Below are 25,998 nucleotides of genomic sequence, written 5' to 3'. Positions count from 1 at the left end.
TTTCTCATTTTGTTAGTGTTTGGGTAATGTATTTCCTTTATTTCTTTTCAGGAGTGTGGGCTGCACCGTGGTAGAAATGCTAACTGAAAAGCCCCCTTGGGCTGAATTTGAAGCAATGGCTGCCATCTTTAAAATTGCTACCCAGCCAACAAACCCAAAGCTGCCACCCCATGTCTCAGACTATACCCGGGATTTCCTCAAACGGATTTTTGTGGAGGCCAAACTGAGACCCTCAGCTGATGAACTTTTGAGACACATGTTTGTGCATTATCATTAGCAGCCAGTAGCATTTCCTCTGCCTCTCCCCAGCTGCCATGTTTCAGTCACCTCTCTGATTGCACTTTTCTATTTTATACAAAAGAGAGGTGTGAACAAAAAGAAAAAAGACAAGAGGGAACACACTTCTCTTGATTCTTGGTTAAATTTCTTTAATAATAGCGGTAGCTTAAATTTTTTATAATCTTTTTGTTCCCTTACAAGAACTTGAAACTTTTGTTTTTTGTTTTTTGTTTTTTATAATGTACTGATGTGGTTCTGAAAGATAAAGCACTTTAGTACATATTCACTCTTTTTAATGAAAACAAATAATTTGTAATACCTAAAGATTTTAGAGTCTTATGTCACTGACATATTTGTGGTGATGGGGAGAAATGGAAAACAAGGAAAAGAAAATTATATATAATTTGTAGCTTTTAGTGTTAATATTTAAAATAGATCCCCATTTTGGGGGTGGAGTCCTGAACTTGAGTTTAGGATAGGTACTCAAAGAATATTTTCCTTAAATTCTAGCCTCGTCTCATATCTATTTTCCTTATATCCTAGCCTCTGTCTACCAAGCCTTTTGCTCAGTAGGAATCTTGATAGGTAATATGAATCTCTAAGAGGTATGCTTAGTTATTAATCATAACTAGTAATAATAAGCAAATACACTATAGTAGACCCAGGTTACTGGATTTATAAACCTTAAGGAATGGTTATTTGCTTAACAACTACAACAGAAGGATGCTATTTTATTTTGAAGCTGTTTCATGGGACGTCCACAGAAAAGGGTAGAAAAGGACATTGCTCTCATTAAATGATGTGGGAAGTAGAAGCAAACACATTGCCAGTTAATACAAGTAGTGAAAAAAATGACAAGTTTTAAATCATGTTCTTTATTGACAGGAAAAAGTTTCAAAATCAAGAGAAAGAAACCAATGAAATCATGTGTACTATTTTCCTATTTTTGGCTCCTAAGTCCTCATAGATAATAAATATTCTTTAAGATATAAGAGTTCATCCAGAGGATCCACTCTCTAAAGCTAGTGTCAGGAAATAGTGCCTTTGTGCTTGGGAATACAAAATAATAAAGGACCTCAAAAAACAACAAAACGATGGCTTCTGTGACAGGAGAAAGGGGATAATTTTGCTATCCATTTGGCCATGAGCTGGGAGTCATTTTTTGTTGCCATAACTGGGGTGTGGCTGTTGACATCTTGTGGGTAGAGGTCAGAAATGCTTTAAAACATTTTATATTATACCACAGCCCCAAGAACAAATTGTCCTACCCTGAATGTCAGTAATTTAGAAGTTGAGGAACCTTCATGTAAAGACCAGTTCCATTTATAAGCTGAAAATAACCATCTAGTGAGGAGGTTCTCGGCAAAAAGTAAATTGCAAAAAGAAAGGGCGTAATTAAAAAAATGAGTCTTTTACTACCATTACTGTAAGCCAAGGATGAGCGATCTCAACAAACAGTAAATAGCAATCCATTAATTACCAAACCTGTATATTGTATCCAAATCAGTAACTCTTCCATTTTAGAAACAAATTAATTTGAACAGTGTGTCTACTGAACTCAAACCCCAAACCAAACCTGCTGCCAATTCTGACTCAGTGACTGGATAGGACAGCATAGGACATGGGGTTTCCAAGGTTGCCAGTCTTTTCAGAAGTGGAGTTTGGTTAGTCTCCAAGCGCCTTCGACCACTGTGCCGCTCGGGCTGCTATTGAATTCAACCACCTAGATCTACTCTCCACACACCACCAACTTATAATTGTGAAAAATTAAAAGCATGTTTTACAAAAAAGTATTAATGGGAAGGTTCAAAACTGCTGGCTATAATGTATCCACCAAGAACTTTAAGAATATGATTCTAAAATACAGACAGCTGGGAAAAGGTCCTACTCTCCTTCATGGAATTGTGTTTTGGAAAAACATGAATATATCAATAATTTAGCAACTTGCACTGTTTGTTTTTTCGTATTAAAGCAAGTTATTAAAGTATTTTATTTTTTAAAAATCTAAAAAAATAATAGTCTTCCTGAGGACCCTAAATATGATACCTTTCATGGGATTCATAAGGGACTTTAAAATAAAACCAAATCCATTGCTGTTTGGTCCATTCTGATTCACAGTGAGCCTACAGACTAGACTAGAGCGCCCCCATGGGGTTTCCAAGGCTGCATTCTTTGCGGACGCCAACTGCCACATCATTCTCCTGTGAAGCAGATGGTGGGTTTGAACCACCAACCTTTCAGTTAGCAGCTGAGCAATTAACCACTGCGCCACCAAGGCTCCTTATAAAGGACTCAGGTATTTTTATTTCTGCCAAAAGGTGTGTTCTTTTAGAGATTCTTTCAACCTACTATTTCTAAAGTTAAATAGCTCTTGGCTTATTGTACCAGGGTCCAAGGTAACATTCCACACAGGAATCTTTGAAGTTTGAGAGGAAGTCAAAGCATAAAATGTCAAACCTCCTTTCATACTCACAATAAAATGAAACAACTGGCAAAGAAGAGCAAGATACAGGTGCCCTTCCTTGTTGGCAAAGTAACAGCCAAACCTTGTGCTAGAACATAATCTTCAAGTTTATGGACCTGTTATAATTCCTTATATGAGTTAAGAGCAGCTCTTCTGCCTAAGCAAGATGCTGGTCGTATACTATTGACCCGTTCTGTCATTTCATTTTTGTCTACGCTGGATGATTTCCCTCTGACTCTCTTTTCTGGTTGGGCAGAGAAGTCTTGGAAGACTGTGAAATCCACAGCAACATTATCTTCATTTTGCAGTCTATTTTTTTCCCTCTTAATGCTATACAAAATGAATGCGTCTGAAAAAAAAAACTAATACTACTGTAGAAGATCTTTGCTATATAAGAAATAAAAAGAAACATTGTTAATCATGATAAAATAATGTTCTTCATGTAAAAAGATTTTAAAATAGACAAGTAGTTTACAGAATTGTGTAAAATATGTCTGAAATTAAAATTTTCAAATATATTATGGTGGTATCAAAAATCGCAATAAAAGTGAAAATGCGTAAAAACTACAAGAATATAACTGCTTGAAGATGAGTGGAAAATCTGGAAAACCAAAAGTAGATTACAAATAAAAATTTGAAGGGAAGCACTTTATTTCAAGGGGTTAAATATATTTCTTTTCCTAATAATGATATAGGTCAACAAATGGGATTTGAGCTATTTCAGATTACAAAATTTGTTTTGTTTTTTAAATGGACAGTTGATTCATATGTACTGTAATGTTTCTTTGCTGGGACTGGAGAATGGCCAGACTGCTGGCTTTGTGTCTTTCAGCATTCTCGGCTTCCAACACTGGCCACCTGTGTGGTGCTGGCGAATATGCCCAGTATATTCCCAGGGCCGTACGTGTTTTGCAGGATGCGTCTTTCTACTGAGGCCTTGAGAGATTCCGAGTGGCACAACTCAGTCTTGGACCAAACCTAGTTTTGCAAATGAAGCAGAATGAATTACAGGGTTGGAAAACATGATAATGATGAATGGAAATTTTGATAGGTTGGTAATTCTTTAAAACATATTTAAAAGTATGCACAATCAATTTTAGGTGTGTCTTCAAATTTTTCTTCATTTGCAATCATGTTTCTAACTTTAAAAATGGTTAGAGGCTATTATCTTATAAAATTTTAAGAAACATGTCAACCTTCATAATATGTGTGAGGGATTTAAAAATTAATGCACATACTGAACTGTACAAGAAGAACTAAAAATTTTAAATCAGAGAAAATTGACTTACCTTTCATTTGAGAGAGTGTTACCCTATTTCTAATAGCTACATAAGAAAGCAAAATTATTTCTATAGAGTAGCTCTCTGTTGGTTCTCAGAGTTAGTTTATAAACTGAAATAAAGGTTTATAAGTTATGTGAAGTCACATGAAGAAAACAAAACCAATCACAAATATCTTATAGAAGTAGACACGCGTGAACACAAAAGCCAGGGTATTTGCCATGTGTGAACTCTTTGGCCCACAGCAGAATTTATGCCAATGATTTCATATGGTGTCTAGGAACCAAAAGCTTGCTAGAAAACTCCCCTGGTGTCATTCAAGTATAGTAATCCATTCATTTAAGAGAAAAAGATTGTTCTTTTCATTTGCTTGTTCAATAATTGTGACTTACGTATGTTTGGTGCCAAATTAACTTGTCCTTAAGGAAGTCGCAGAGGAGAGAGAGACAATTAGATATTCATTTATTTTTATGGCATATTCTTCTAACCCTGAAAGTTCAGCAGTGATGCTTTCCAATTTGGGGGGGGGGGGCGGGGAGGAGCAATTTGGGCTAACCATTGGCTATTGGAAGCAAATGTTCATATTAAGTTAATAACTGATTGCAGTCAGTTTCCTCAAATTGGAGGGACCCCCATAGGTCAGACCGTCTTTCTCTCAGGAAGCCTCCCTTTCTGAGTGATGGGGGAGCATTTATTCCACAACACAGTGCTTTTCCAGCCGTTTCTTTGGCAGAAAAAGACTGTGTGTTACTGTGTGTAGTTTAAGACACCGAGAACATTTGTTAGCAATTGAACTGTCACAAGTGCTATTTATGCGAAGATGAGAACAATTTCTTGAGACTTTTTTGTTTTTTTAAAATTAAGCTTGACTTTTGTTACAAATGTTAACGGTGATATTTATTTTAATTTTAAGATTGCTTAAATGTTATTGAAAATTTTAGTGCCTTTTTCTCTGTATGCCTTAGCTTTACTTTATATCAGTAATCGTTCCATTTCTCCACTTTGACTTTCAAAATCAATAGGTTTCAAGAGATAGACTATGTATTTGGCCCTTAAACGGTTCTTCATGCCTACTTCCTCCTCTTCTTCTTTTCTGCCTTCTCTTTTACTTTTTGATGTATTTGGAAAGTAAAAGTAGCATTTGCCTGTGGTGGCCCCACTATGATCTCCACTAAACAATACATAGAAATAGATACTCTATTACTAAAAGGGACATTGCAGATTTCTTTTCAGATTGATTATCTGATTTTTCCATCACATTGGCACCAATCTAATTATTTGTAATCATTGTTCCGTTATAATGTTTATAGTAGAGTTATAGTGGTTATTATTGCCCTAAAGAGGTGTTTATATGGTTTACAAATGTTGAGGATTTAGGAGCATGAGCAAGATATCAAGGGAGAATCCTAATCCTTACTTTTTAACTAATATTTTGACTAATACTATAGCTTACCTTTGAGCAAAGGTGTGTGTGTGTGTGTGTGTGTGTGTGTGTGTGTGTGTGTGTGTGTGTGTGTGTGTGTCTGTGTGTGTGGCAGGGGTAGGAAAGAAAGAAGCAAAGGTATGAAGATTTAGTATCGTCCATTTCCGTTCTTGAAGAACATCTTAAAAGTGTATGTCCTTCTGATGATGGATCCTTGTGTTCATTGTCAGATAGGAGAGCCAGCACATTTCCACAAGTAACTAGTATAAGTAATTGTTTAATAAAGGTACTTATTACAAATTGCCAAACTCTTGACTCTTGATTGCTAAAATAGATTCAAGCTGAATTTGTATATAAATATATGTGCATAATAATGGACACAGATTAAAAATTTCCATAGAAAATAACTCATTTTGCATAGTTCTTCATTAATCTTTGAAATAGAAATTCTTCCAGACATTATCAAACAACCTTCCTTAGCTGACCATGTATTCAAAAGGAAATTCACTTTTAATTCCTTTTAGTTAACAGTGAAACCACAGTTCTTACCTTCACAGTCATCTGTAGCTTTGTTTTGTCCTCTACCATGGTCTGGACAGTATGCCACAAGAGACATGGGAGGTACCAGAGCCAAGCATGGCTATGCACTCCTCTTCAAGAGCTGTAGATATGATAAGCTGTCAGTGGAACTTAGAAATTCTTTTCTAAAAATTGCTAAGAAGAGTCAAGGTTGAACTTTAGAAAGTTAAAGGAGGAGTTATAGCTATAGTTTCCAACATGCCTTTTTAATATAATTTTCATATTTTTCACAGTGTATGTGTATTGAGAGTCATGGTATTTTGTTAATAGCAGAAAAGGGATTAAAACTGCAAGTACTATTACTCCTATAGCTGAAGACTTCTTGTTTATATTTACAATGTATATTATCAGAATCACTTTAAACCAAAGTTTTTATATTCCTTCTACACGCAGCCAAAATTGACATTGTTACTTCTGCCACCTGTGACTAGTACAAAAATTATAAATCAAGCACTAATAAAATTTCTATCTCAATCTGTCCTTCAAGAAAAAGGACACTACTCAGCGTTTGCATTTAGACATGTAAAATTTACTTTAGCCATTAAGGAACTGCAGACATTATGAACTTGAGCTTGTCTCTGTGCCAATCTTATAAATATTGCTTGGCCATGCACCCAAATATCCATTCACACATGATGCCTCAGGTTGGTGGCACACTTTCTTCCTAGTGTCAACGTTTATGAACTTGTGTCTGACTTCAGGGGCATTGTAAGAAAGCTGTGAAGAAAAGCAGGTCATGGACGGATATCTGCTTTGTACTATCGGAGCGTTGGCATTTCCTCTCCAATATACAGAATTTGTCCCCCCAAACATGTTTGAGTCTCTTAAAGCCAATTGAGAATAGTAAATTTCATGAGTATACTGAAAAGCACCTTTATGTTGACTTGTTTATCTGTTTTTAGAGTTTATTCTTTAAAGGCATATGTGGCTTGTGGTGATTTTAGTACTAGCATCACTTAAAGGGATGGAGAGATGGGCAGCAAAATAATGTTTTAGACTCTATTACATACTTAAACTTGGAGATGGACTTGATATATTCTCATTTTTCTAAAAAAAATTTCCATTTTGAATGAGAAGAGAGAACTCGTGGAGAAATTAAGAAAATATTTAAGTTGGAAAAGCTTATGGGGAGAAGAAAATGGGTTAAACCTTTGCATTATATCCTGTTCAATTGAAAGTACCATGTCTAAGAATACTTTTAAAAAATTGTTTTTTAAGATGTCATCTTTACAAAAGGTTTATAGCATATTTTCTATTGCTATTGGTTTTTAAATCTGCTACGCTACGTTTTGAAATAGAAAAAGTTAAAACTTTCATGTGGACACGTCCTTTTCATTCAGATATGATTGCAAACTAAGCCGGGATACGTTTCAGAATAAATTTATAATTGTTGTAAGACTATGATTATCAGTTTGTAAATTTGCCCTTTAACCTGAAACACATTTTAAAATTTAGCCATTCTCTAAACTTAATTATTAATTTCTCACTGTAAATGTTTTTAATCTCCGTTAAATGCTAGGCAATTTATGTATGAAAGTGTTTTTTTCCGTATCAAGGTTGACTTTTTTGCACAACTTTGGAAATGTTTAATTTGTACACTGATTTACTACTCTTACCAATAATTACTGATGAGTGTATGAGTATCATGAATGTGTGCATTGAACTACTGTCTGTCTGTTTTCCCTTCTTTCAAGATGCCATCAGTAACTACACTGTTATCAGTGATGTCAATGGGACTTCTTTTATAGAGTATACTTCTCTGTTGTTTGTTTCTCTTTGTTGAAGAATTCAGGAGTTCAACATTATTTTCTAATTTTATAATATTTTCTAAAATCCATTGCTAAGTTGAAGTATGCTTATAACTGTATCAGGGAATGGATGTTTGTGTGGAGATGTTGTTTACTCTCTGTAGGTATATATATATATATATCCCAGTAATTTCTTATTTTCTTTCATTTCTACATTTTTATGTACTTGTTTTATAAGGGTACTATTTAGTTAGAATAATTAAATATATAAAATCTTTCTGAGAGATTATTTACTATATGAGTATATTTTCAGCTGGCTGATCAAAAATATTTTTTTAATTTTGTTTTTAATCATTCAAAATGTATTTGTATTTTCATAATTGGACATAAAATGTATTTAGACTTCAATTAAAAAACTCTTGCAAGGAACAGCATTAAGTTCTCTTAAGAGAACTCTATGAAATGAAAATTAGCAAAATAAAATGTACATTAAGCAGTTAACAAAAACACACTGTACACTAAAACAGTTTGAGAATTCTTAGAGAATAGAGAAACTAAATTGCCTTGAAGAGATGTCAAGATTTTTGTATCTCCAGTTGCTGTTGGCCTGTCCTGTTTCTTTTCAGTATTTCTTTTATTCTAACCCAAAGTATCTCCGCTCTTTAGTTTTTCTCTTGCTGGACAAGGTCACACTGAGTTTAGAAAACAATACGTTCTCATCTTGTGATTCCCTGTAATGGGTTGACTCCAAATTAGTTTAGAAATGTCCAACCGTACATTGTTATGTCTTTATAGTGTACTATGTGTTTTCAGTAACTGGTAGACAAAGAATTGGAAATTAAATTTCTAGTCTAAAAATGTTAAAAATATGTGGTGCCATGTAGAAGTCACTTAGGTTAGTACTAAAGTATACTGTGGAATGTGACTAAGCTCATTATAGTAGAAGGAGCCAGGGTGATTCGAAAATCCTACCAGAAGCCAGACACGGTGTGGCTTATGCCACTGTTCATGCGCAGTTTGGCTTTGTGTTCATTCAAAATGGTAATGTGTAAAAATGTATAAAATTTTTAAGTTTTTAATTTCCATGTATTTTTTCCTTGCTGATAAATAGCTTTATTGATCTAATGTAAAAGAACCCATGTTTATATTTTGTTAGTGATCAGTTATTTTGTTTTTATGGAAACTTGTATATTGTCATTCATCTTTGTTTAGATTTATTGTGCATGAAAGCCTGCAATAATTAGCACAATGAACATTGTTTTTTCTTACATGCTAGTTTATTTTTGAAAGATTGTGGTGCAAAGGCTTACTTTAAGTAACCTTCTGGACCATGGAATGGATATAAATGAATGGCACTTTGAGTGTTAATAAAGCTGATATTTATTTCCACTGTGATTGCTTCATCCAGGTCTGTTCTTGGACACAGTAGGTTCAAAGCCTATCACTTTCTAGGACACTAAGCACAGACTGCTGTAAAACACTTTAAAAGAAACCACCTAATCTTACCATAGTAAAGTTAAGTCTAATACCTCACCCACTGTATCAGTTCACCTCATCTAAGGTCTTCCTCTGTTTCTCTCATGTACCGTATATACTCGAGTATAAGCCGACCCAAACATCAGCCAAGGCACCTAATTTTACCACAAAAGCTTCATTAAAAATGTGCTGAAATGTCATTGTAAATGTGGGTGAGTGCAGAGTGGAGACTCAAAGCCCATCGGTAGCCAACTGGACACCCCCTTCCTGAAGGGTTGTGGGGAGGAGATGAGCCAGTCAGGGTGCAGGGTAGCAATGGTGAAACATAACTTTCCTCTAGTTCTTAAATATCCCACTATCATGATCCCAATTCTACCTTACAAATCTGGCTAGACCAGAGGATGTACATTGGTACAGATAGCAACTGGACACACAGGGAATCCAGGACAGATGTCTCCTTCAGGACTACTGGTGAGAGTGGCGATGCCTAGAGGGTGCAGACAATGTGGGGTAGAAAGGGGGAACTGATTACAAGAATCTACATATAGCCTCCTCCCTGGGGGATGGCCAGCAGTGAAGAGGGCAGAGGGAAACATCGGACAGTATAACATGAAAAAATAATTTATGAATAATGAAGAGTTTATGAGGTAGGGGGTAGTGGGGAGGGAGGGGGAAAATGAGTAGCCCATATTAAGGGCTCAAGTAGAAGGCAAATGTTTTGGGAATGATGGCAACAAATGTACATATGTGTTTGACACAATGGATGTATGTATGTATGGGTTGTGATAAGAATCGTACGAACCCCCAATAAAATGATTTTTAAAACGTGCTGAAAAACTCGGTTATACATGGGTATATATGGTACTTTACCATCTATGATGTCCTTTTCCAGGAACTGGTTTCTCCTGATAATGTGTCCAAAGTATGTGAAAAGTCCTTCCTGCCATCCTCATGTCTAATGAACATTCTGGCTGGACTTCTTCCGCGACAGATTTGGGTGGTCTTTTGGTAGTTCGTGGTACTCCCATTATTCTTCACCAACAACATAATTGAAATGCACTGATTCTTCTTTGGTCTTCCTTATCTATTGTGCAATTCCACATGCATATGGGATTCTTGAAAATACCATAGTAAGACCCATCTTAGTCTTAGCATTGTTTGCAGATTCAAACAAAATGAAACCCTTCCTTGATGGTTTCATCTGTTTAACCATGATTTTGTTTATGAGCCCAGTTGTAAGGATTTTCAATACTGAAGGCTGCAGCCCTTGATCTTTTTTTTAACCACTCAGGGACTCCTTCATTCTTTATCATTTTATTGGGGCCTCTTACAACTCCTTACAATCCATATGTCATTTATATCAGACATTTGTATGTATGTCATCATTCTTTTCTAGACAATGACTTTTAAAAAATCATTTTATTAGGGGCTCATACAACTCATCACAATCCATACATACATCAATTGTGTAAAGTACATTTATACATTCATTGCCCTCATCATTCTCAAAACATTTGCTTTTTTCCTTTCCACATAAGCCCCTGGCATCAGCTCCTCATTTTTCCCCTCCCTCTCTGCTCCCTCCTTCCTCATAAACCCTTGAAAATTTAGAAATTATTATTTTGTCATATCTTACATTATTCGACATCTCCCTTCACCCACTTGTGTCTGCCCCCCAGTAAAGAGGTTATATGTAGATCTTTGTAATCAGGTCCCCCTTTCCACCCTTTGACTTCCCTCCTGTCCCACTATCATGCTCAGTCCCCACCAGGGTTTCAGTAATTGCTCTTAGTTACATTACCCTTGATCATGCCCTACCAGGCCTTCTACACCCTCCTCACCACTGATTTGGATCACTTGTTCCCTTGTCCTTGGGTTTATTAACACCACTTCCTTTCCCCCCACCTCCCCCTCTCCCATGTCCCCCCAGAACTGTCACTCCCATTGTTTTCTCCTCCAGATTGTTCATCCAGCCTATTTTATTTAGACAGACCTGTGGAGATAATAACATGCACAAAAATAAGAGAGCAAAATCAAGCAACAAAAGAAAACAAATCAACAAGCCAATGACAAAAAATAAAACACAACAAATAAGAAAAGCTTGTTAGTTCAAGGTCTGTTTGTTGGCCTTTAAGAGTGTTTTCCCCACAGTTAAACCCCCTAAGGAAGTGGGCAAAAGAACTGAAAAGAACTTTCACTAGGGAGGAGACCCATATGGCCAATAACCACATGAGAAAGCATTGCAAATAGTCATAAGAGCAATGCAAATCAAAACAACCATGAGATACCACCTAACACCCCTGAGGTTAGCCCAGATCAGCAAATAAGAGAGCAACAAGTGTTGGAGGGGCTGTGGTGAAGTAGGAACCCTCCTCCGCTGCTGGTGGTCGTGTAGATTTGTACAGCCACCGTGGAAAGCAATCTGGCGATACTTAAAGAAAACGGAAATTGATCTACCTTATGACCCAGCCATCCTTCTACTGGGCATATACCCAGTGGAAGCAGCAAATAAAACACGACCAGTCATATGCGCTCCAATGTTTATTATGGCACAATTCACAATCGCAAAGACTTGGAAACAGCCTAAGTTTCCATCGGTAGACGAGTGGATTAGTAAACTTTGGCACATACACACAATGGAGTACTATGCAGCACTGAAAAGCATGGACAAGCACATGAAACACGTTATTTCATGGGAAGAGCTGGAAAGAATTATGTTAAGTGAGGTAAGCCAGACTCAAAAGGACAGGTACAACATGAGTCCCCTGAGGTAAGTACAATCAGCATGACAGAAATAGAAGAATAAACATCCATCCCACAATAAACGGGGGGAAGCATAGATAGTTGGAGGGAGGGCAGGCCACACAGGGAGGTACATGAGAGCCCAGCATAAAGAAGGGGAAGTGGGGCAGGGAGAGGGAGAAACGGGAGGAGGAGAATCTGAGTGCACGGTATGGGGGGGGGAGGGGAACAGGGTACTAACCCACCCGGGGGAGAGTATTGGTTGTGTTCCCACAGAACTGGAACATGCATATGGACCCCACCATGACACGCCAAACTAGGAGGGCAACGTAAAGTACGGAGGACTACACAAAGAGATTGGACCATACGCTGGCCCAATCCAGAATTAGCCCGACCCCCACAATCGAAGGGAGTACCACAGAAAATTAAAATAGATCGTCTGGTGTGGGAAAGGAACTGACCTACCACACCACATCCAGAAGGAAGCTGAAACGAAGGAGGAAGAACGGAGCGGAGCACACCTGGGCCACCAAGCTCAGAGGATGATAGCCCAGCTCGAAGGGTCCAATGTACAGAGAGGACCATACAGTCGGCTACACTGCGAGATGCGACATCCTGCACCGACCCATAGCCCTACACGGGACAGCAGCTGAGACACAGTGGGGGATGTGCGACTGAGCTGACCCCACCACACTGAGGCAAACACTGGGGGCGTGCAATGGAGCAGCGGGGAAAGCAGAGCAAGGAGATCCCAACGGAGTATAAAGGATGGACTTTGGGGCCAGGATGTGGCACCCCACCAGATTCATCCGGAAAACACTCCTCAAGGCCAACAAACAGACCTCGAACTACTAACAGAATTTTTTTTTTTGCTGTCTTTTTGTTTTGTTGTTTCTTTTTTTTCCCTTTTAAATTTTGTACGTCAGTGGCGTTTTTGTTTGTCAGCGTGTCGGTGTTACTGCTGTCAACACCATGCTCTTATGTGCCATTTGGGTGCTGTCAAAGCCATCTGCATTTTTATGCACATATTACTATATCTGCAGGTCCGTCCACCAAGATAAGATAGGCTGGACAAACAATGTGAGAAGAAAATAATGGGACCAATGGTCCCGGAGGGACATGAGAGGGTGGGAGGTAGGGGAAGGGAGGAGGTGTTGGCCAACCCAGGGACAAGGGAACAACGAGTGGTTCAAAACCAGTGCCAGGGAGGGCATGGGAGGACTGGTAGGGAGTGACCAAGGGCAAGGTAACAGATGAATTACTGAAACCAGAATGAAGGCTGAACATGGTAGTGGGACAGGAGGAAAGGGTAAGGAAATAGAGGAAAGGAGTAGGAAGCAAAGGGCATACATAGAAACCTAAATACAAACATGTACATATGTAAATATATTTATGATTATGGGAGAAATAGACCTATGTACATATATTTATAGGTTCAGTAGTAGGGTAGCAGGTGGACATTGGGTCTCCTTGCGCACACTCCCTCAATACAACAGCACCTTGCTCAGCTAAACGGTCATTCCATGATACCCACCTTCCCGACAAGATCACTGAAGACAGATGTGTGCATAAGCAAATGTGAAGAAAGCTGATGGTGCCTGGCTATCAAAAAGATATAGTGTCTGGGGTCTTAAAGGCTTGAAGGCAAACAAGTGGCCATATAGCTCGGAAGCAACAATGCCCGCAGAGAAGAAGCACACAAGGCCAAGTGAAAACGGGGTGTTGAAGGGATCAGGTAGCAGACACCAAAGAACAAAAACCATCATTGTGTGATCACCTTCCTTACATAAACATAGAAGACAAATGTGTGCATAAGTAAGTGTGGTGAAGAAGGCTGATGGTGCCCGGCTATTGAGAGATATAGCGTCTGGGGACTTAAAGGCTTGAAAGTAAATAAGCGACCATCTAGCCCAGAAGCAACAAAGCCCACATGGAAGCAGCACACCAACATGTGTGATCATGAAGGTCTGAGGGGACCAGGTTTCAAACAACAAAGACGGGGGAAAATCATATCCCCGTGAACGAGGGGAGTGCATGATGGGGACCCAATGCCCATCTGTAGACAGCTGGACATCCCTTGCAGAGGGGTAGTGGGGAGGAGATGAGTCACTCAGGATTCAGGGTAGCAACAATGAAACTTAAAACCTTCCTCTAGTTCTTGAGCGCTTCCACCCCACCAATTATCATGATCCCAATTCTACCTTGCGGACCTGGTTAGACCAGAGGATGCACAGTGGTGCACTAGGGACCTGGAAACACAAGGAATCTAGGATGGATGAACCCCTCAGGACCAGTGGTGAGAGTGGCGACCTGGGAGGGAAGGGGGTGTAGAAAGGGGAACCAATCTCAGGGATCTACATGTAACCTCCTCTCTGTGGGATGGGCAGCAGGAAAGTGGGTGAGGGGAGACGGCAGGCAGTGTAAGATAAGATAAAATAATAATTTATAAATTATTAAGGGCTCATGGGGAGGGGGAGGGGGGAGGGAGGGGCAGGGAAAAAAGGAAAATGAGCTGATTCCAGGAACCCAAGTGGAAGGTGAATTTTGAGAATGATGAGGGCAATGAATGTATAAGGGTGCTTTACTCAATTGATGTATGTATGGATTGTGATAAGAGTTGTATGAGCCCCAATAAAATGATTATATAAAAAAAAGAGTGTTTTCCGGTTGAGTCTGATGGGGCACCAAGCCCTGGCCCCAAAGTCTGTTTTTTGGTATTCCCTGGGGACTTTATTGCTCTGTTCCCCTTTCTGTTCTGTTCCACGCCCTTAGTGTTTTGCCTTGGTGTGGTGGGATCAGATCAGGTGTAATTCCCACACTGTCTCCAGTGTTGTTCCCTGAAGGGATATGGGTCAGTGAGGGATGTTGTGTCTCAACAGTGGGGCTGGCCATATGGTCTTCTCTGTGCATTGGTTGCTCTGAATGGGAACATTGTCCTCAAGGCTTGGTGGGCCAGAATGTGCTCCACTCTCTCTTCTTCCCCTTCATTTGCTCCCATGTGCTCTGATAAGACATGTCCCTTTCCCTGAGCTGCAAATTCAATGCTGTCCTCTGAAATAAATTCTTCTGGGGACAATGACTTTCTATTGAGCCCTTGATATCAGCTCTTCTTTTCCCCTTGCTCCCCCTCATGGCACCTTGGTAGATAATAAATTATTATTATTTTCATCTCTCACACCAACTGTACAATCTTTGATCTTTATCAGCAAGTGCTTCAAGTCTTTCTTGTGTTCAGCAAGCAACATCTCATTTGCATATTGAAGGTTGTCAATAAGCCTGCCTCCAGTTCTGACACCATCTTCTTCATATACTCCAGTTTCTCATATTTGTTCAGCAAACAAATTTAATAAATATAGTAAAAGGATACAACCCTGCTGCATACCTTTCCTGATTTTAATCCACACATCATTCCCTGTTCTGTTCTCATCCATGTACACGTTCCTCTTGGTCCATGTACAGGTAGGTTCCTCATGGTAACAAGGAAGTGGCCTGGAATTCTCATTCTTTTTAAAAAAAAAAAACATTTTATTAGCGACTCATACAACTCTTATCACAATCCATACATACATCAATTGTGTAAAGCCCATCTGTACATTCTTTGCCCTCATCATTTTCAAAGTATTTGCTCTCCACTTAAGCCCTTTGCTTCAGGTCCTCTTCCCCCCCCCCCCCCGCCTCTCCCGCTCCCCCTGAATTCTCATTCTTAATGTTATCCAGTTAGTGATGATTCATATAGTCTAAGGCCTTTACTTAAACAATGAAATACAAACATCTTTCAGGTATTCTCTGAATTCATGCCACGTCCTCTAGTGAATCTAGCTTGAATTTCTGGCAACTCCCTTTCAATGTATTACTGCAACCCATTTTTAAAATTATCCTCCAAATTTCTTGGCATAGAGGAGTAAATGCTTCCATTGCTTTGTCAACTTTTTGAAACATTTCTGTTGGTATCTCATCAATTCCTGGAGTATTATTTTTTTGCTAATGCGTTACATGCAACTTGAATTTCTTCTTTCAATACTGTCAGTTCTTGGTCATGGTCACATGCTACTTCTTTTTAAAAAATCATTTTATTGGGGGCTCATACAACTCTTATCACAATCTATATATACATCCAAGTATTAAGCACATTTGTACACTTGTCATCATCATTTTAAAAACATTTGCTTTCTACTTGAGCCCTGGGTATCAGCTCATTTTAAAAAATCATTTTATTAGGGGCTCATACAATTCCTATCACAATCCATACATACGTACATCAATTGTGTAAAGCACATTTGTACATTCATTGCCCTCATAATTCTCAAAACATTTGCTCTCCACCCAAGTCCCTGACATCAGGTCATTTTTCTCCTCCTTCCCCACTCCCCCCTCTCTCATAAACCCTTGATAATTTATGAATTATTATTTTGTCATTTCTTGCAACGTCCCACGTCTCCCTTCCCTCACTTTTCTCTTGTATGTCCCCCAGTAAGGAGGTCACATGTAGATCCTTGTAATCGGTTCCCCCTTTCCAACCCATCCTCTCTATGCCCTCCCAGTATCGGCACTCACACCACTGGTCCTGGAGGGATCATCCGCCCTGGATTCCCTGTGTTTCCAGTTCCCATCTGCACCAGTGTACATCCTCTGGTCTGGTCACACTTGCAAGGTAGGATTAGGATCATGACAATGAGAGGTGGGGAAGGAAGCATTTTGGAACTAGAGGAAAGTTGTATGTGTCATCGTTGCTACATCGCACCCTGACTGTCTCGTCTCCTCCCCAAGACCCTTCTGTAAGGGGATGTCCAGTAGCCTACTAATGGGCTTTGGGTTTCCACTCCGCACTCCCCCACTCATTCACTATGGTAAGATTTTTTGTTCTGATGATGCCTGATACCTGATCCCTTCACACCTTGTGATCACACAGGCTTGTGTGCTTCTCCCTTGTGTTGGGCTTTGTTGCTTCTGAACTAGATGGCTGCTTGTTTACCTTCAAACCTTTAAGACCCCAGACGCTATATCTTTTGATAGCCGGGCACCATCATCTTTCTTCGCCACATTTGCTTATGCACCCATTTGTCTACAGCGGTCTATCAGGGAGGTGAGCACAAAATGATATGATTTTTTTTTTGTTCTTTAATGCCTGATAACTTATCCCTTCAGCACCTCGTGGTCACAGGCTGGTGGGCTTCTTCCATGTGGGCTTTATTGCTTCTGAGCCAGATGGCCGCTTGTTTACCTTCAAGCCTTTAAGACCCCAGATGCTCTCTCTTTTGATAGCCAGGCACCATCAGCTTTCTTCATCACATTTAGTTGTTCACCCATTTTATATTCATCGGTTCTGTCGGGAAGGTGAGCATCATAGAATGCCAATTTAATAGAAGAAAGTATTCATGCATTGAGGGAGTACTTGAGTGGAGGTCCAATGTCCCTCTGCTACCTTAATAATAACCTTATAAATATATGCACATAGATCTATTTCCCCATTCTCGTGTATAAATGTTTGCATATATACATCTTTATCTAGACATCTATAAATGCCCTCTGCCTTTCATCTCTTTCCTCTATTTCCCTTGACTACCCTCTGTCCCACTATCATGCTCAGTTCCCACCAGGGTTTGAGCAATTCCTCTTAAGTTACATTACTCTTGATCATGCCCAACAATGCCTCCCACACCCTCCTCACCACCAATTTGGATCGCGTGTTGTGTTAATAAACCCAGGGACAAGGGAACAACAAGTCATCCACATGCTACTTCTTTAAATGGTTAAATGTCATCCAATTCTTTTGGGACAGTGACTGTTTTTCTTTGTTGTTGTTTTTTTTGTGTGTGTGTGTTTTTAAACTTTTTTTGTTTTAAACGTTTTATTATGGGTTCATACAACTCTTAACACAATGCATTCATACATCAATTGTGTAAATCACACCTGTACATTCATTGCCCTCATCATTTTCAAAGTATTTGTTCTCCACTTAAGCCCTTAGCATCAGGTCCTCTTTTTTCCCCTCCCTCCCCGCTCCCCCCCACCCTCATGAGCCCTTGATAATTTATAAATCATTATTTTGTCATATCTTTCCCTGTCTGATGTCTTCCTTTACCCACTTTAAAAAAAATTTTTTTTATTTTAACAATTTATTGGGGCTGATACAATTCTTTTCACAGTTCATACATATACATACATCAATTGTATAAAGCACATCTGTACAGTCTTTGCCCTAATCATTTTTTTCTCTTTTCTTCTTTTACATTTTATTAGGGACTCAAACAACTCTTACCATAATCCATACATATACATACATCAATTGTATAAAGCACATCCATACATTCCCTGCCCCAATCATTCTCAAGGCATTTGCTCTCCACTTAAGCCCCTTGCATCAGGTCCTCTTTCCCCCCCCCTCCCTCCCCATTCCCCCCTCCCTCATGTGCCCTTGGTAATTTATACATCGTTATTTTGTCATATCTTGCCCTATCCGGAGTCTCCCTTCCCCCCTTCTCTGCTGTCCCTCTCCCAGGGAAGAGGTCACATGTGGATCCTTGTAATCAGTTCCCCCTTTCCAACCCACTCACCCTCCACTCTCCCAGCATCATCCCTCACACCCTTGGTCCTGAAGGTATCATCCACCCTGGATTCCCTGTACCTCCAGCCCTCATATGTACCAGTGTACAGCCTCTGTCCTATCCAGCCCTGCAAGGTAGAATTCGGATCATGGTAGTTGGGGGAAGGAAGCATCCAGGATCTGGGGGAAAGCTGTGTTCTTCATCGGTACTACCTCACACCCTAATTAACCCATCTCCTCTCCTAAACCCCTCTATGAGGGGATCTCCATTGGCCGACACTTGGGCCTTGGGTCTCCACTCTGCACTTCCCCCTTCATTTAATATGATATATATATACATATATACACATACATATATACATATACACATATATACACATACATACACACACTTATATCTTTTTTTTTTGCATGATGCCTTATACCTGGTCCCTTGGGCGATACAGGGGACAGCACCGGAGACACAGTGTGAGAATTGCACCTGACCTGATCCCACCACACCGAGTCAAATCACTGGGGGAGTGCAGCGGAACAGCAAGGGAATGGAGTGGCAAGGTCCCCAGGGAATGCTGAAAGTGGACTTTGGGGCCAGGGCGTGGTGCCCCAACAGACTGGACTGGAAAACGCTCCTAAGGGCCAGCAAACGATCCCTGAACTAACTACAAGCTTTTCTCTTGTGAACTGTTTTGTTCTGTTCTTTTTCAGTGGTTTGTTTTGGTTGTTTTGTTGTCTGGTTGTATACTGTTGCTTTGTGTTCCTCTGTCTAGTTTTCGTGCATGTTAGTGACTCCACAGGTCTGTCTGAATAGGACAGGCTGGATGAACTATCTTTGTTGTTTTTTTTAACATATTTTAGTTTTAGATCCTAATGATATGTGCATGTGTTTTTTTCTTTGCAAAACAAAGCCTTTGTTCCAAATAAAACACGGTAAAAAATAAAGAGCTCAGGATGACCTCAATTCCATTCTTCACTACTTTTAGTGTTTGAAGCTTCAATGTGAATCATATTTTTATTAATTGTACTTCTTTGTTAGGTGTATGGATATTATCCTATCACAGGCAGTACTAGTGAAACTGCTGGCCAGTCTCTCCTCTACAAAATTTGAAATGTTCTTTTGACCATGGACGAAATGTTATCCCTCTTGAATGTGTCATTCCCCACATAGTAAGGATGTTATTACCTGATTCAATATCAGTCCATTTCAGTTAGCATTAATACCTAGGATATTGATCTTAATGCATTCCATTTCATTTTTAATTACATTGAATTTTCTGAGATTGAAAGCCTTAGGAGAAAGACTGCCTACTGGCTAAGCAAACAGTAGTAGTACACTTTTAAACACACTCCTAACTGAAGGTAAAGCTGTTCATTTACAAGTTAATGGTCAGAAAGGATTCAATGTAGGCTGAATCAAAATGCATTTGAGCCTTTCCCTGTAACTCGGCACAGTTCTTAAAAGCATTCTGTTACTCTTTTTTATTCCAGGTGGTTCTATCGTGTCACCTGTTTCATTTCTTGTTCATATTATTTGCATCGGCTTCTTCTTTGTTAGATTTGCCAGTGGTTTGTCAGTTTTATTAATCTTTTTTTTTTTTTTACATTTTATCAGGGGCTCATACAACTCTTATCACAATCCATACATATACATACATCAATTGTATAAAGCACATCCGTACTTTATTTGCCCTAATCATTTTCAAAGCATTTGCTCTCCACTTAAGCCCTTTGCATCAGGTCGTCTTTTTTTCCCCCCTCCCGCCCTGCTCCGCCCCCCGCCTCCTTCATGAGCCCTTGATAATTTATAGATTGTTATTTTGTCATATCTTGCCTTATCCAGAGTCTCCCTTCCCCACCTTCTCTGCCGTCCGTCTCCCAGGGAGGAGGTTACATGTGGATCCTTGTAAATGGTTCTCCCTTTCCAACCCACTCACCCTCTACTCTCCCAGTATCGCCCCTCATACCCCTGGTCCTGAAGGTATCATCCACCCTGAATTCCTTGTGCCTCTAGCTCCCATATGCACCAGTGTACAACCTCTGCCCTATCCAGTCCTGCAAGGTAGAATTCGGATCATGGTAGTTGAGGGAAGGAAGCATCCAGGATCTGGGGGAAAGCTGTGTTCTTCATCAGTACTACATCGCACCCTGACTGACCGATCTCCTCTCCTAAACCCCTCTATGAGGGGATCTCCAGTGGCCGACAAATGGGCTTTGGGTCTCCACTCTGCACTTCCCCTTTCATTCACTATGGTATATATATATATATATATATATATATATATATATACATATATATACATATATATGTACATATATATATACACACACACACACATTTGCATGATGCCTTATACCTGGTCCCTTTGGCACCTCGTGATCACACCGGCTGGTGTGCTTCTTCCATGTGAGCTGTGTTGCTTCTGAGCTAAATGGCCGCTTGTTCACCTTCAAGCCTTTAAGACCCCAGACACTATCTCTTTCGATAGCTGGGTACCATCAGCTTTCTTCGCCACATTTGCTTATGCACCTGTTTGTTTTCAGCGATCCTATCATGGAGGTGTGCAGTCAATGATATGATTTTTTGTTCTTTGATGCCTGATAACTGATCCCTTCCGGACCTCGTGATCACACAGGCTGGTGTGTTCTTCCATGTGGGCTTTGTTGCTTCTGAGCTAGATGGCCGCTTGTTTATCTTCAAGCCTTTAAGACCCCAGACACTATCTCTTTTGATAGCCGGGCACCATCAGCTTTCTTCATCACATTTGCTTGTTCACCCGTTTTGGCTTCAGCAGTTGTGTCGGGAGGGTGAGCATCGTAGAGTGCCAATTTAATAAAAGAAAGTATTCATGCTGTGAGGGAGTGCTTGAGTAGAGGCCCAAGGTCCTTCCGCCACCTTAATACTAAACCTATAAATATAGACACATAGATCTATTTCCCCATCCTCATATATATATTTGCATGTACATGTCTTTGTCTAGACCTCTATAAATGCCCTTTGACTCCTAGCGGTTTCCTCCATCTCCCTTGACTCCTCCTGCCCCACTACCATGCACCGTCCCCACCTGGGTTACAGCTATACCTCTTCTTTAGGTAACCTTACCCTTGATCATTCCCTACCAGGCCTGCAACTCCCCCCTCACTACCATTTGGGTCCCACGTTGTTCCCTTGTCCCTGTGTTTGTTAACACCACTTCCTTACCCCCCCCACCTCCCCCTATCCCAAGTCTGTCGGTCCCGTTGTTTTTCCTCCAGATAGTTCATCCAGCCTGTCTTATTTAGACAGACCTGTGGAGACAATAACATACACGAAAAGAAGACAGAGGAAAACAAAGCAACAGTATACAACCAGACAACAAAACAACAACAAACCACTGACAAAGAACAAAACAAAACACATCAAGAAAAAACAGCTTGTAGTTAGTTCAAGGATCGTTTGTTGGCCCTTAGGAGTGTTTTCCAGTCAAGTCTGTTGGGGCACCATGCCCTGGCCCCAAAGTCCACTTTCAGCATTCCCTTTTTATTAATCTTTTCAAAGAACCAACTTCTTCTCTTTTTATTCTTTCTATTGTTTTTCAGTTTTCTATTTAATTTCTTTCTGTTCTAATCATCAACATTTTTCCTAATGGCTTTTTGCTGTTTAATTTCCAACTAGGCTAATTTTGCTGTTTATTTTCCAACTGTTGGAGATATTAGATGAAGATTCTGATTTGGGTTCTTCATTCTCTTTTGAGGTGTGCCTTTACTGCTGTAAATTGCCCTCTGAGTCCTGTTTTCTTGCATCTCAAACGTTTTGGCATATTCAATCTCATTGGTTTTCCAGTTTAGGAATTCTTTTTTTTAATCGTTTTATTATGGGCTCATACAACTTTTATCACAATCCATACATACATCAATTGTGTAAAGCACATTTGTACATTTGTTGTATCATCTCTCAAAACATTTGCTCTCCACTTAAACCCCTGGCATCAGGTCCCTCATTCTTTACCCTCCGTCCCCACTCCCCCCACCCTCATAAACCCTTGATAATTTATATTTTGCCATATCTTTCCCTGTCCAACGTCTCCCTTCACCCACTTTTCTGTTGCCTGTCCCCCAGGGAGGAGGTCACATGTAGATCCTTGTAATCGGTTCTCCCTTTCCAACCTACCCTCCCTCTATGCTCCCAGTATCGCCACTTATACCACTGGTCCTGAAGGGATTCTCCGCCCTGGATTCCCTGTTTCCAGTTCCTATCTGTACCTGTGTACATCCTCTGGTCTAGCCAGATTTGTAAAGTAGAATTGGGATCATGATAGTGGGGGAGGAGGAAGCATTTAGGAACTAGAGGAAAGTTGTATGTGTCATCGTTGCTACATCACACCTTGACTGGCTTGTCTCCTCCCCGAGACCCTTCCGTAAGAGGATATCCAGTGGTCTACAAATGGGCTTTGGGTCTGCACTCCGCACTCCCCCCTCATTCACTATGGTAAGATTTTTTGTTCTGATGATGCCTGATACCTGATCCCTTCGACACCCCAGATGCTATCTCTTTTGATAGCCGGGCATCATCAGCTTTCTTTGCCACATTTGCTTATGCACCCATTTGTCTTCAGCGGTCGTATCAGGGAGGTGAGCATACAATGATATGATTTTTTGTTTTTGATGCCTGATAACTGATCCCTTCAGAACCTCATGATCACACAGGCTGACGTGCTTCTTCCATGTGGACTTTGTTGCTTCTGAGCTAGATGGCCGCTTGTTTACCTTCAAACCTTTAAGACCCCAGATGCTATATCTTTTGATAGCCGGGCACCATCAGCTTTCTTCACCACATTTGCTTATTCACCTGTTTTGTTGCCAGCGGTTGTGTCGGGAAGGTGAGCATCATAGAATGCCAATTTAATAGTAGAAAGTATTCTTTTTTTTTTTTTTAATTTTAACAATTTATTAGGGGCTCATACAATTCTTATCACAGTTCATACATATACATACATCAATTGTATAAAGCACATCTGTACAGTCCCTGCCCTAATCATTTTTTTCTCTTTTCTTTTTTTACATTTTATTAGGGACCCATACAACTCTTATCACCATCCATACATATACATACATCAATTGTATAAAGCACATCCATACATTCCCTGCCCCAATCATTCTCAAGTAGAAAGTATTCTTGCATTCAGGTAGTACTTGAGTGGAGGCCCAATGTCCTTCTGCTACCTTAATACTATAAATATATGCACACAGATCTATTTCCCCATCTTCACATATAAATATATTTGCATATGTACATATCTTGATCTAGACCTCTATAAATGCCCTTTGCCCCCTAGCTCTTTCCTCTATTTCCTTTGACTTCCCTCCTGTCCCACTATCATGTTCAGTCCCCACCAGGGTTTCAGCAATTCTTCTTGGTTACAATACACTTGACCATGCCCTACCAGGCCTCCCACACTTTCCTCACCACTGTTTTGGATCACTTGTGTTCCCTTGTCCCGGGGTTAGTTAACACCACTACCTTCCCCCCCCTCCATATCCCCCTGGAACTGTTGGTCCTATTGTCTTCTGTCCAGATTATTTATCCCACCTAGCTTGTCTAGATAGACCTGCAGAGATAATAATATGCATAAAAACAATATAGCAAAACAAAGCAAGAAAACAAAATGAAACAACAAAATGACAAAAAAAAAAAAAAAGGGGGAAAGCCCGTATGACCTTTATGAGTGTTTTTTGGTGATCTGATGGGGTGCCACACCCTGGCCCCAAAGTCTATATTTGGTGTTCCCTCAGGACTTCCTTGCTCTGCTCCCCTGGCTGCTCTGTTGCACGCCCTTAGTATTTTGTCTCTGTGTGGTGGGTAAAACATCTTAATAAGGCTCTGTGATCATTATTTTCCTTCTAGGAAATCTTTCCAGACTACCGCTTGGGGAACCCCAAAGCAATTGTTATAACCTTCTGAGCAGACCTCTCTTTCTTGAATTTACCTGGCCTAGGAAATTCCCTTGGCCACCAGTGTTTTGGGCAGATCATTTTGAAAGATCTGATGAGACTAGGACAAGTGTATTGCTGTCAGAGTTTGTGTTCATCATCTATTTATTGCAAAGACATGTTTACACATGTTTTCTTTGGACTAAACCTGTGCGTGTATGAACTGGAACCATAGTAGCACTACTTTTTGACCTACCCTTGTATGTGGTAACCAAGTACATAAATACATACTTGCATTCCCTAATTGTAGTAATTCAAATCTCTGCAAATTACAATTTCCAAATTAGCAATAAAGCAAACCAATTGTACTTAAATATGACAGTACATGCATAAGTAAACCTGTAGATTTCTGCTCCTTTTCCAAGAAGACAAGCCATTGGTCTCTCTGGCTCTATGTTGATGGCTGAGAATAATTTGCATTTACTTGTGTATCTAATATTTTGGATGATATTTGTATCAGGGAGCACTACATTGAAAACCAGTGCTATACATACATAACCCGAGGTCCTCTCCCTCTCTTATTTTCAAATAAGCATGTTTAGTGCTTACTCCTCCCTAGACGAGTTTTTTCCCCCAGATCTTTGTTCAAATAAGACGCTTTCAGAGAGGTTTACCCAGATCACCCTATTTAAAATGGCACTGCCTGCCCCCTCCTTTTCTTAGGGCATTTAGTACCATATTTATTTGCCTTTTATACACATTCTCCCATCAGATTTTTTTAATGGACTCGTAGGTTTATTGCAGCAATTTCCATAAAAAAATGGAAACACCCCAAAACTATGCTTCTAAAGCAGTGGCTCTCAGCCTTCCTATTGGTGTGATCCTTTAATACAGTTGTAGTGCCCCCCACCAAAATTATTTCCTCTTTTTCCCATAAAATTATTTTCGTTGATACTTCATAACTAATTTTGTTATGAATCAGGCAACCCCTGTGAAAGGGTCACTCGACCAAAAGGGGTCGTGACCCACGGGTTGAGAATCGCTGTTCTAAAGGAATGGATATTCCTTAAAATTTAAACTCCAAGGAGGACAATAGCTTTCATGTGAACCATGTCCTATTCATATCAGGTAAAACAGCACTGGCGAACACAAAATAGACGCTCAATAAATAGGAAGGGGCTTCAAAAGAAGCTACAGAGAAAATGCCTTTCATTTTCCATGAACAGAGAAACGAAAACCACTCTGCCACTGCGTAGAAGGACCCCCGTGGGGTTCCCAGGCTATCCATCCTCACCGGAGCAGAAAGCTCATCCTTCGTCGTCCTCGGAGCAGCTGGTGAGTTTGAACTGATGACTCCACACCACCCACCATGCCGCCAAGGCTCCTTCCTTTTCTATGAACGCCAAAACCACGCTTCTCCCAAGGAACGCCTGGTGGATCCCAGCCGCTGATCTCACGGTGAGCACCCCAACACCTAACCCGCGGCGCCACCGGTGTCCCTCGAACTGGTCCCCTCACTTCGCGGAGCGTACTTAATCACGTCAGAGCACCGGAAGACC

At 40.1% G+C, this 25,998-nt stretch overlaps 1 protein-coding gene and 1 long non-coding RNA gene across 2 annotated transcripts in view; one reads left to right on the top strand and one right to left on the bottom strand.

Moving 5' to 3' along the window:
• The window catches only part of MAP3K2 (mitogen-activated protein kinase kinase kinase 2), a 124,337-nt gene extending 115,160 nt beyond the window's left edge, over positions 1-9,177 (top strand). The window contains exon 17 of the mRNA XM_075529923.1: positions 52-9,177. Within this exon, the coding sequence (XP_075386038.1) occupies positions 52-277 (226 nt within the window). The 3' untranslated portion in view covers positions 278-9,177. The remainder of the gene's footprint in view (positions 1-51) is intronic.
• LOC142424592 (uncharacterized) lies at positions 2,937-25,981 on the bottom strand. Its single transcript, XR_012779374.1, has 4 exons — positions 25,734-25,981; positions 15,374-15,494; positions 5,996-6,107; positions 2,937-3,721 (listed from the first exon to the last, which is right to left on the bottom strand). It is a non-coding gene; the product is annotated as an uncharacterized LOC142424592 (long non-coding RNA).
• Positions 25,982-25,998: the final 17 nt, after the last annotated feature.

The sequence above is a fragment of the Tenrec ecaudatus genome, chromosome 13 (genome assembly GCF_050624435.1).
Source record: "Tenrec ecaudatus isolate mTenEca1 chromosome 13, mTenEca1.hap1, whole genome shotgun sequence".
NCBI classification, from domain to species: Eukaryota; Metazoa; Chordata; class Mammalia; order Afrosoricida; family Tenrecidae; genus Tenrec; species Tenrec ecaudatus.
The sequence above is the reverse complement of the archived record's forward strand: the minus strand, read 5'-3'. Positions and strand labels throughout refer to the sequence as shown.